Source organism: Varanus komodoensis, unplaced genomic scaffold, assembly GCF_004798865.1.
Source record: "Varanus komodoensis strain SLA01 unplaced genomic scaffold, ASM479886v1 scaffold10, whole genome shotgun sequence".
NCBI lineage: Eukaryota > Metazoa > Chordata > Lepidosauria > Squamata > Varanidae > Varanus > Varanus komodoensis.
Genome location: NW_025335269.1, coordinates 19,741,874 through 19,754,440, shown reverse-complemented (window position 1 = coordinate 19,754,440; position 12,567 = coordinate 19,741,874). Strand labels below are relative to the sequence as shown.

Below are 12,567 nucleotides of genomic sequence, written 5' to 3'. Positions count from 1 at the left end.
TAAATTTTGCAACAAGAAGCTCATGATCTGAGCCACAGTCAGCTCCTGGTCTAGTTTTTACTGACTGTATAGAGCTTCTCCATCTTTGGCTGCAGAGCACATAGTTGATCTGATTTCTGTGTTGACCGTCTGGTGATGTCCATGTGTAGAGTTGTCTCTTGGGTTGTTGGAAAAGAGTGTTTGCTATGACATCGTATTTTCTTGACAAAATTCTACCAGCCTGTGCCCTGTTTCATTTTGGACTCCAAGGCCAAACTTGCCTGTTATTCCAGTTATCTTTTGGCTTCCTACTTTAGCCAAATCCCCCATGATGATAAGGACATCATTTTTTTGTGTTAATTCTAGAAGGTGTTGTAGGCCTTCATAGAACTGGTCAACTTCAGCCTCTTCAGCACCAGTGGCTGGGGCACAGACTTGGACTATTGTGATGCTGAATGGTTTTCCTTGGATTCGAACTGAGATCATTCTGTCATTTTAGAGCTTGTATCCCAGTACTGCTTTTCCTACTCTTTTATTGACTATGAAGGCTACTCCATTTCTTCTGAGGGATCCTTGCCCACAGTAGTATACCTGATGGTCATCTGAATTAAATCCATTCCTGTCCATTTTAGTTCACTGATTCCTAAGATGTTGATGTTCAGTCTTGTCATCTCTTGTTTGACCACATCTAGCTTGCCCTGATTCATGGATCTTACATTCCAGGTTCCTATGGAGTATAGATCTTTACAGCATCGGACTCTCCTTTCACCACCAGATACATCTGCAACTGAGTGTCCTTTTGGCTTTGACCCAGTCGCTTCATTCTTTCTGGTGCTACTAGTACTAGTCCTCCGCTCCTCCCCAGTAGCATATTGGACACCTTCCGACCTGAGGGGCTCATCTTCCAGTGTCATATCTTTTTGCCTTTTGGTGCTGTCCATGGGGTTTTCATGGCAAAGATACTGGAATGGGTTGCTATTTCCTTCTCCAGTGGATCACGTTTTGTCAGAGCTCTCTGCTATGACCTGTCCATCTTGGGTGGCCCTGCATGGCATAGCTCATAGCGTCATTGAGCTACGCAAGCCCCTACGACAAGGCAGTGATCCATGAAGGAGACCAAATTAAATAGTTAGGCAATAAAGCAGCAGATACAATTCAGTGAAGCTGAATACAAGAAATGTATGCTATATATCAACCTCCCCCTTCAAATAATGTTTGACTCTGTGTAAACACTTGGTCTGCATTGCAGACTGTAGTTTACTGTAAGTATCAGCTGGTAACACTCCAACTGCCAAAACTGACAGCTCATGGTAAAAGCTCCTATCTGTTTGTCAGTAAGTGTTAATGCAGTTATTTATATCCCACCTTTTAGGAAACAAAATTGTCCAAGGTACTTTATACATAATCACAAAATACATTAATAAAATTACATTAAACAATACAGGCTGGATCCAAGGACACTCCTTCGAATCTCTCAGAATTGGGTCCCTCACCTTCATCCCTCACCTTCACCTCCCCAAAGGGAGGGGAAAAAATGGCCAGTGCCTGTCTTCTGGCCCTTTCTGTGGTCATATATGGGTAGACGTGGGCCAATTCACCATTATTGAGTGAAATAAACTGAGCTGATGTCAGCCTTCACCTTGATTAGCAGGACATTCCTAAGTAGGGTGGCAGCTCTGTGGGATCATTTGCTGTTTCCAAAGTTCTGCCAGCTCACATTAGAAATACTACTGAAGATCTTGTGCACTATGAAATTTATTCAGTTAAATAATGTGAAAAATCTATAAAGACATGTGATCTGTCTGATGGGTTCCAATTTAGGGGCTCTTTAGATTATGATACAAAATCTGCTAATAGAAAAAGAGCATTTGTATTTAACCTTTTCTCTTCTCTGACTGGTAAAGAGAATGTATAAGTGGCTAAACAGCTGTCCAGAGAGCTCCAGCTGTTGGGCAATATAGAAAATAAATAGTTCCACTGAAATCAGTGGCAAAATTTCCTTTGAAAATAATGGTGAGGGGGAAATGGCCACATCTGAGCCATTTAGAAAGTCATGAGATTAGTTTACAGCACACATGCTTTGTCTCCTCAGGAGAAAGTATGGTTTCATTCAGTGGGGCTTGACTTCCTAGTAAGTATATATGAGATTGAAGCCTTCAACTTTCGCAGGGACTCTATGCCAATTCATGAGAGAAATGCAGAGTTTTTCTTTGCTTGGCTGTCAGTCTTAAAGACCATGCAGTGCTCAATCAATTACTTCAATATGACCTTTCTTTTTGAATTTTTAAAAGAAATCATGCATTTGATGCCAACATCACATGCACAGGAGTTTTATATACATAACCCTCATGAATCTTAAGCAATAATGACATGGCCATTCATGATGGCAGAACAAAAATATCACCAAATGTCTTTTTTTTTTGTCATTTCTGAAAGACAATTTTTACTTACACTCAGCAGGTAATGATGAAGCCTTCTGCCTGATCCAGGCATGCTGCTGAGTGGAAGACACTGGAGGCTGCATGAGAGGCATTCACTGCTGTGCTGCAAGATTTTAATTTACTTAAATGTTGGCCCATGAAAGTGTTTCTATTTTACCTATCTATTTTATTTTAATTTTTAAATCACAATGTAAAGTTCATTGCTATTAAACTATGACTTCCTGTATATATTCTTAGGTTTCTTTGTACAAGAACATGAAGCACTAAGTATTTAGAGTCACTTTCTTCCTTTTACTGCTTTTATTTCTTTTGTTTTCATCACTGAAAGCAAACATTATAAATGCCTATTCTGTATAACTCCCATTATTCTTTAGTCAAGTGTACACTAAACCCAAATCATGAAGCTATGAATGAGTCTCAAGAATAAAGGCAGACAAAAAAAATGATGGGATCTTAAACAGTACAAAATCCCTATTTTTCAATCATAAGATTGCTAATAACAACTAATAGGATAAGATGTATATTCCCGCCCAGTAATAGTTATACTGATGGCTTTGGGAAGATTTAAGCATAGTACTCTTGTATTTGGCAAAATATAAGAGATTTAGGGTGCAATCCTACGTAGGTTCAGACAGCCATAAAGTCTTATACATCCCAGCATTCCTGGCTAGGGCTTACGAAGTTGCTGTCCAACAACAACTGGAGGACCAACAGCTGTCCACCCTGAAGCAAGGGGAGAATATTCCTTTCCTTGTTTACACTATAACATTGGGATAAAACAATATCCAGGATGAAATACACTGAAGAATATCCTTTCAATTGTGCTTATTTGTCTCTTATATTTTGCATCTTTTCCCATGATTTCCAGATATTCATTAACAGCTAGTACAACAGGATTTGGTGAATGAATAACAAATGGGCTTCTCCAATTCTGTTGATAGGATTTTAACTCATAGTTAAAGAGTTCTACTGTAATAGCAGCAAAATGTATGAGATTTTATCTAATGAATCACATTACTTGTGCAAAACTTTTATAACTTCTGAAAGCCATTTCACAAACCGTTTCCCAACATATTCCAGAATTCATTGCAACTCTTTGAGTTAGGTGTTTCTTGCACTGGTTATATTATTATTAATATTATTCAACTTATATTCTGCTATAATAGTCCAAAGACTCTCTAAGCAGGCTACCAACGATATATACAACCTAAAGCTGTAAAATCCGATTTAAAAAATCACAGTCCACAGTATAACAATACAGAAAACTGCCACTTGTAATAGTGTGAATTGTTTTATATTGCTATGTCTTAATATCATGTATTTGGCTTGCTATTTCACACATTTGATTTTGCAACTACACCTTCTGATTAGAGCCATTTATATCCTTAATTCCTCCCCCTTTTGCACACTTGCACTTTTCCCCGTAAAAGAAAGAGTACACAGAAGTTTCCCTATTGTGTTAAACTTATTGAAAAATGGCAAAAACCTGTGTTCATTCATTTACCTGGCTGTAACACAAACAGAGGTAAAGAAAAGAAAATCTGTATGCTAAGGGACAACCCATACTGACTAAAAACAAATTTGAATCAAAGTCACACAAAATATTACAGATTTATCACTCATTATGTAAAATAAATTAATTGTTTTAAATATTGTTACAATTACTTACTCAGTCTATCATAAATGTATCTACCACATCAGTAATTCCAATGGTTCATTTAGAACTCACAAGAGGGTCATCATAGGAACCATGGGAATCTATGGGTAGCTCACTCAAAGAGTGCTATGAACAAAGTGACATGAAGTTGATGTATCATTTCACAGAATTTCTATTGCTTATTTTCACCAAGAGCTTGTTTGAAATAACTAAAATACAAAACAGGACTCTAGAAGGAATTTTATTGGGTGGTGTTTAAAACCCATAAGAAATGTTAAAAAATCCTTTTGGCACAGAACATGATGAAATTTGCCATTTTCTTATATGCAGACAATCTGTTCATCAGTTTATTTTATTTATTTATTTATTTATTAAAACATTTCTATGCCGCCCCTTGCCAAAGCCTCAGGGCGGCTCACAGCATAAAATAAAATACACAATAAATTAAAACAATAACAATTAAAATATATACATTGCCTGGTTCTTATGTGCATCGTTCTACACATGGACCTGATTTGTTCATGTATAATGAAGAACCCTCCATCACTATTTTGTGTACAAGACCTATGAGAGTTTGGAGCTGAAACTAAGTTGAAGTAAAGTGGTAGATTATTTTAGGCAGTTTTGAAAAGCTGAGTATACCTTAAGGAAATTCTTATTTGAGTTGATGCATAATAAAGAATCCTTTGGAAGGAAGTGAAAAATAAGGGCCAAGGAAAGCAGGCAAAAAAGCAAGTGTTTCGAATATGAATATTTATGGCTGATTGATAAAATCTGCACTTACTTTATAATATGAAAACAAAGAGTAACTACTTCTGCAGAGACTGACAAGGTGCCCCACTTCAAAAGAAATTATTTATACTAAACAAAGTTAGGGAAAAGATTCTGATGCAAAAGGCAACTGCTTACTCCCTGCTGATACATAAAGGCATTTGGATGTAAATGAATATTCTTGGATCAAAGTTATTTTTATTTTACTGTCATGCAAAAGCCAGCATTGTTGTTGACTGCTAACATTTAAACAGGAGACTTACTCCCTCATTCGTCTCAGTTTGGTTGTCGCCATGGTGCTGTTGAAAGCTCTCGATCTCTCACGTCCCAGCAGAGTCACACTGGTGACAGTTCCAGTACCTACAAATCAATGCAGAGATGCACAACCTCATTCACCTTTCTTTCTTCAGCATCCCTACAGATCCAAAGTATTATTCAAGGGCAATCAAGAAAGGGGTGGTAATTCACCTCTGTCACAGGGAAATGCTGCATTAACTAAAGAAGAATTATCTTATTAAATACACATTAGGACAATTCGTTTCAGAGGATACAGGAAGCACAACAACAATTTTCAATTTGACCATATTGAAGCAAGACAATGGTCTGTGAAAGAACTTTCAGGTGGGTAAATTCTCCATCTGGGGGAAAATGCATGAAAAATAAGTTTGGATAAGACTTCAGCTCTCTCTCTGTGCACATGTTCAGATATTTATATGAACAAGCTATTTCTTCCCATTGTCTCATTTTCAGTTTTGATGCAAGTGCATATTGAAGCTACTGTAAAGGGATCTGTTGTGGAACTTTGGATGCAGAGGGTATACAATCACCACAGCTATCTCAGAATATTGTCTGTGAAATTATACTGGCTGACATGTGCAATGGACCTTTCCAAGAAAAAATTCAAGGTGAGATACCTTCAGTTATGCCTTCTTAGGAAGATGATTTAAGCTTTTTTCTTTTAAAGTATAGTGACATATAAAACATATTCCACAGTTTATATGGGTCAATAACAGAAGAAAGACAGTACAAGTTTTACAGAGAGTGAAAACTCGGTGGAACTACGAAAGCATTACCAAATCCAACCATAAATGCCCTGAGTTGATTTCATCCTTCACTTAAACATACAAGTTTTTTGTGTTTCACAGGAATTATCCTTCTATTTCCCAATATGAAGATATTCAGGGCCAACTAGAAGATACTTTTATTGCATGGTTAGAAACCATGCCATACTTTAAAAAAAGTAACACCAGGTTGGCCATCCTCACCTTCCCAACATTCATCAAGACTGCAATCTACCTGGAAGGTTTAGTGCTTCTCTCCCCAGCCACAATCCCAATGTAAAATGCCCTCTTCAACCAGAAATTAGTGGGACAGCAGGAATCAGAGGCTATTTTCATAGGGATTCTGCTTCCTCATGTAATGCAATCCCAAAGGAAACGGCTCTCCTTATTTTACATTTCGGGAATACAAACACACAGGTGTAGTTACTAGCCATATATGCTTAAATGAAGTACGGTGAGTTGTGGCACATGCTTGTTGACATTGTGAAGCAGATCCCATAGCCAGGGTGGAACATTTTCTGCAGTGCTATTTTTTTCCAAAGAAAATCTTCCATGCCATGTAAGTCTGCTTTTATGCACAATTGTTTGGGTTGTTGAACTGCAATCACATTAGATGGGCCAAATATGAACTTACAGAAGTTCCTCTTCTGGGTCTATAACTGACAAAGCCTAGAGCTCAGTTGCACATGGGGGAACAAAAAATATGGTATGATAACCCCTTCCTGTGTACAATGCAGGTAGCTCCAAGCTGGGTCTGAACCATATTATATTTGCTTTGTATTGCTGATATTCTTCAACAATAAGCTGAAAGAAAATGGAAACTTTCCTATGACAGAAACTGGAATAGTGACGAACTGCCTGTCTGAGTTTGGTTGCAGCACTCCACCTAAGCTTTTATTTCCACTATCCAATGATATGCACCAGGTCAGGGATGCAGGGCCCCTTTCATCCTACGGGTTGAATTTCTTTTCAGAGAAGCTTTCAGGGGCCACATTCCAGTGGTAGGTGGGACTGCAGGCAAATTGAGTGTAGCCAAAGGCAGAAGACAGGACTAAATATACTATTTTATCATGAAAGGTTTTGCTTACAAAAGTAATTTCAGCCCATTAGGATGGAAGGGGGTACTTAAAAGTGAGGAAACTACCAAAAAAATTGGTTATTGGAGGAAAGGGACAGTGGCCCTTTGAACTCTTTGCAAAGTCTACATAGTTCCCTGAACATGTGAGAAGTAATAGGTAAAAGTAAGCAAGTACCTTTTGATTGTTAAAGCCAATAGGTCTAAATGCCTTTAAAGACAGAGAGGGTCTTTAAAGCCAAAACATGATCTACAAATGACTTAATGCTAGTTTTATTCCCACAAAGTAAAAGTAGGATTATGACCACTAAATTGCTATCCAGCTGTGTAAGATGTGTGATGGTTGCATGAGTACTTTGCATGCTTTTATTCCAGCAATATCCTAAGTTTTTTATTGTTGTAATACTTCAGCTTCCTTTAATCTGAGATTTGTTATTAAAGACATCTTTCTCAGCTTTTCTGGGACCTCTGGCTAAGTAACTTAATTTTTATATTGTTTTGCCTTCATGTTGGCTGTTGGCCAAACAAATCTTGTCCTCAAATGCAATGTTATCTCCCTCCAGTTTAAAGTACGACCTTGCACAAACCATTTTGCTGAGGGAAAGACTTTGGATTATTACGTGCACTTTATGAAGTTAAATGAAGAGTCAGTTTATTTGATTTAAGAAGCTATTGGCTGGTGAGTGATGAATGGGTTCTTCAGATACAGTCACAACTTTACTATAGAAAAGGTATAGGAAATAACACCTTGAAATGTGCACATTCTGCAATTAGAGCATTAGATGACAATATTTATTGGGTGAAGAACACACACCAATCTAATCACCTAGGCCCACTGATCTATTATTGTGGCGGAACAGAGTTCCCCAACCAGATAGGCCCCTTCTTCCAGCATGGGTACTGCCACAACAGGATGGGGGAAATTCTATATATAGCTCAGATGGATCATACTAGAGACATTTTTTGGCTATCCCATGGTAGTTGTCACAAAAACCCACTTCACTAACACCTGTGTGTCTAGAAATGCAAAGGAAAAGCAATAGAAAAAGAACAGTAAGTAGGAAACCTACACAGCAAAGGAATCACATAGCTGCTAATACCACAAGACAGAATTCTTGTCACAGCTGACCTATTTTCACTATGTGCTATATACAAAGCAAGGTTCCATTGTCAGTCCTGGATCCATTTGCCTCCCTGATGGATGGATGCATTTCAAACATCTGTTCATTTATATACTTAGGTGTTGAAACAAGACATGCATTTTAAACACACCCCTTAGCATCAAAATATATTAAACAGTTTGCATTAGGATCAGGTGCTGGCTTTCATCAGTGAAATCAGTGGTAGCACCATGGAAGCTGGATCACACTCTGGCCATACAAAGTGGCTTCCAAACAGCAATTCCTTAATTTTTTAAAAAAACTGTGTAGCACATCATAAAATGGTTAGAGTTTTTAATCTTTGCCCTAACCTTTCTACTCCTCCGAGTGGAAACCTACTTCTACAAGAAAACATTCTAGCGACATCATGCTGTTGCATTACTGGTGTCTTTTTGTTGCCTTTATAGAACCTACTATCAGCGAGAACTCTAAGCTTTTCCCCTCTGAGAAAAATCCATGCACAGCGCTTGCAATCTGTAAGGCAACAGCAATGTTTATTCACTGACTTATGGGATGAGGTACAAGTTTATCTTGTCTAAATAGCACAAATTTGTCCTCAAAAGTTGCAAAGAACAGCACAATATCCCTGTCCAGTCCTAGATGTTTTATCAGCAAAATGAACACCAAAAAGAGTAACTGCTAACACAGTGAAACCAACTCCAATGCATGCAAATTTATACTATCTCCAAGCAATTATGTGACAATAAAATGGATACCCTTCACTGTGCATTGTGTGCATGCTCTGCTTGCAAAATCACTTTTTAAAATATTTCTACAATATAATTAATAGGGAAAAGAGAAGCTTCCTTGTAATGCAAGAGATCTAATTGTTATGTAACTTGAGGCTCTTCAAAAGGTATGGTTTTTCCCTTACCCTGATTTGATCTTCACAAAAACTCTGTGAACTGGGCTGAAAAATAGCAACTGGGGCATATTCACTGAGTGAGCTTCAGAGCTGAGCACAGATATAAACCTGGGTCTCCCAATCTTAGTCTAACTCAGGCATCCACACTGGCACTAATATTTAAGAGGCACCTGCAATAAAAGTTCCTGTGTGTGCATAAAACTTTGCTTAGCTCCTAATGATGATCCATGTACATTTTCCAGGCCTAAAAAGTTATAACCCTAAAATAACGTATTCAAGAAATAGGATATATATTCAGTTTATGTTACATGAATATAAATGTCTCTGGCAACTTTAAATATTTAAATTTAAATATCTCTGGGAGCTTTTAAACCTTGTATTAGAATGCTTCAACTTTCACAGGATTGTTAAGTGATAAATAAGAAACTAACACATTTCTTTTTTCATTATCACTTTAAAAAAGCTATTTGAAAATAAACAGAATTAGAGATAGACTTCCAGAAAAATTCTATAAAATCCCTGAACAAATTAATCCTACAATCATAAGAACACTTGCTTGAAGACAGTTCCACAGAATATAATTAGGATGACGGTGAAAGTTCAATTACTGAATTATTGGACAGAGAGGGAGGGAGGCAGACAAAAGGGCATGCAACAGCTGGACTCTCCCCACCCCCCAAAACAGAGCCCTATAGGAAAAATCTCAGGAGAGAGAAGGAGTAGCCTCAGCACAAGGCTCTTCACTGCCTGAGGTGAGAACACAACTTGCCCTCTTCCCAGCGGCGGAGTTCTTATGAGATCTTGGCTTGCTGGATTTTGTGTGAGCCTCCCATGAGAGACTAAGAAGACAAATGGCTGTTTGGAAACTCTCACAATGGGAGCTGCTTGAGGGGCTCTTCAGAACACCTGGTGTGTCTAGCAACCCTCATGGTGGTGGTATGGAAACGGTACAAGGAATTACCCCTTCCATTCTGCTGCCTGATGCAGACACCTTAGTGTGGTGTAGGGGTTAAGAGCATGGGACTGGGACTCAGACGATCTGGGTTCTAGTCCCCGCTCAGCCATGGAGCCAACTGGGTGACTTTGGGCCAGTCACAGACGCTCAGCCCAACCTACCTCACAGGGTTGTTGTTGTGGGGATAAGATGGAGGAGGAGAATGATGTAAGCTGCCTTGAGCCCTTTGTAGAAAAAAGGCAGGATATAAATTGAAAAATAAATAAATAAATAAATAAATAAATAAATAGTCTGTGTCCTGGTAGTGCCTTCCCCAAGAGAAAGGCAGATTAGGGTAATGCCAAGCAGCTGGTCTTATTCCAACTAGTTTCTCCCTGCCCAGGACCATCTTATTTTATTCATGTATTTATTTGTAGTGTTTTTACGGCTCAGAACAGCTTACAATCAATCATTTGTTACATGTAAGCTAGGAATTGTGGTTTAAAATAAACTCCAGTCAGTGCTAAACAAGCCAACTTTAAGCCCTGGTTTCTTTAGATGAGTTGTTTAGCAACTGACTAGAGTTTAGGATTCCTGTTTCATGTGTAGCAAACAAGCTCACTCTGAATATGAATTAGAAATGTCTACAAAAAGGTCATGCTTAACTTGACTCCATTTTTAAGCTTGAACAGAGACTGAGCTGAGCCCTGGTATTTACTCTTACAGTCAGAAGGAGCAGTGGTACCAGATAGACATCATACTGAAGCTCAAGAAATATTTCCATAGCCCATACTTTGCTAAGTTATGGACTCAGGATGTGATCTTTAGCAAGTCACTACAGCTTCTATATCTAGCTCAGCCTTCTCTAAGCCAGTGCTATCCAGATGTTGGACTACCACTTCCAGCATTCCTGATCATTAATCATGGTGGCTGGGACTGATGGAAAGTGAAGTCTAAAACCTATTTTTTGGCAATATTTATTTATTTAAACCATTTTTATGCCTCCCCATTCGCAAAAAGCCTCGGGGCGGCAATATGAACATATGAGCAGCTGGGGAGTGGGATGATGCCTCTGTACATTTAATCCAACACCCTGAACAAAGCTGATGTTTTACAAGTGGAGGCTGGAACAGGACCAGCAGGCATCATTTCTACTCCTTGCCCACATCTTGCCCTTGGTACCTTGCAGTGAAGCATCTCACTGGATTGTTCTGATTTGAAGGGATCAATGAGTCAATGGCTGTATATTTTACATAGTAACTAAACATGCAGATGTCAAATCCTTCTAGTTCTGCTGCAAGCATAACAAAACTTATCTTTTTTTTCTGATCAATCTTTGTTCTGACTGAAAATGTCTTTCATATCAGGAGTTCTAACGCTGAAGATGTTAAACTGGCTGCTTGTTCACAGCCCTCTGAGCCACATACTGCTAATCTTCTAATGCCATAGGTTTCCTGTAGCTTCATTTCATCATTCTGTGTTAAATCTAGAAGCATTCGCCACTCACTACAAAGGGAACCCTTAGCTAGCCTTACTTTTATTTCCCTTGGCTCATACTATGTAAGCATGTTCTGTAATGAAAGGAAGATAAAATTAGCTTTGTGCTAATAAGACCATCAACATGATAATAGTTGAATAATCTTGTATTTGGACTGCAATTCTGTATGTGGGAGTAAGACCATTTGAACTTAATGGATCTTACTTCTGAGTAGACATTTTTGTGTCTGGAGTATTAAAATGTAATCGCCAGTGTATCTAGATAAATAACTGAAATAACTGAACATACACACAGCTAAATATAGGCAGAAATAAGAAGTCTTGCACATTTAAATCTATATTTATTACAAATTTGTCTAGACCTAAATATTAGAAGATATATTAGAATGCTATATTAGAATGATGTATTATATACAATCCAGATAAATTCAAACTGAATTAACTTTAATGCTCTTTCTTTCCCTGCAGGATGTGCCAACACCCATAGAAATCAATTAAGTTTGATGAAAATGTGATGGAAAAACTATAGCCCAATTTTATTTTAATCAAGTTTTTCCTACATGTGACTGCAATAATTTTTCTTTATTTCTTAAAAGATCATTACAGATACTTTAAAGGATACTTAGGCTATAATCCTAAACACATTTCCTAGGGAGGAAGCCTTACTAAATGCATTGGGAACTACTTCTCAATGAACCAGCATAGGATTGTGCTATTAGAATGCATTTTACAGTGCAATCCTATCAATGTTTACTCAGAAGTAAGTCCCATTGAGTCCAATAGGTCTCACTCCCAAGTAGCTGTGAATAGGATTGGAGCCTTAGTCACACATCTTATTTACTATTATTACATTGTATTTATATCCTGCCTTTTTTGCTCTGCAAGGAATCCAAGGCAGCTTACACAGCCCCCTTTACAACCCTGTAAGGTAGTTAGGCTAAGAGTCTGTGACTGGCCCAAAGTTACCCACCCAGATCCATGGCTGAGTGGGGTCTGGGACCCAGATCTCCCATGTCCCCAGTTCAACAATGCCACACTCAATTAACAGTCAATGAGTCTTAACAGTCAATGTTTTTAGTTTGTGTTTGTTACATGTTACTGCTATGTTTTGAAATCTATTGTGTATA

General features: G+C 38.1%; 1 protein-coding gene across 1 annotated transcript in view; it reads right to left on the bottom strand.

The window, feature by feature from the left end:
• The window catches only part of NEK11 (NIMA related kinase 11), an 84,184-nt gene that overhangs the window by 6,634 nt on the left and 64,983 nt on the right, over positions 1-12,567 (bottom strand). The window contains exon 14 of the mRNA XM_044419162.1: positions 5,112-5,208. Within this exon, the coding sequence (XP_044275097.1) occupies positions 5,112-5,208 (97 nt within the window). The remainder of the gene's footprint in view (positions 1-5,111; positions 5,209-12,567) is intronic.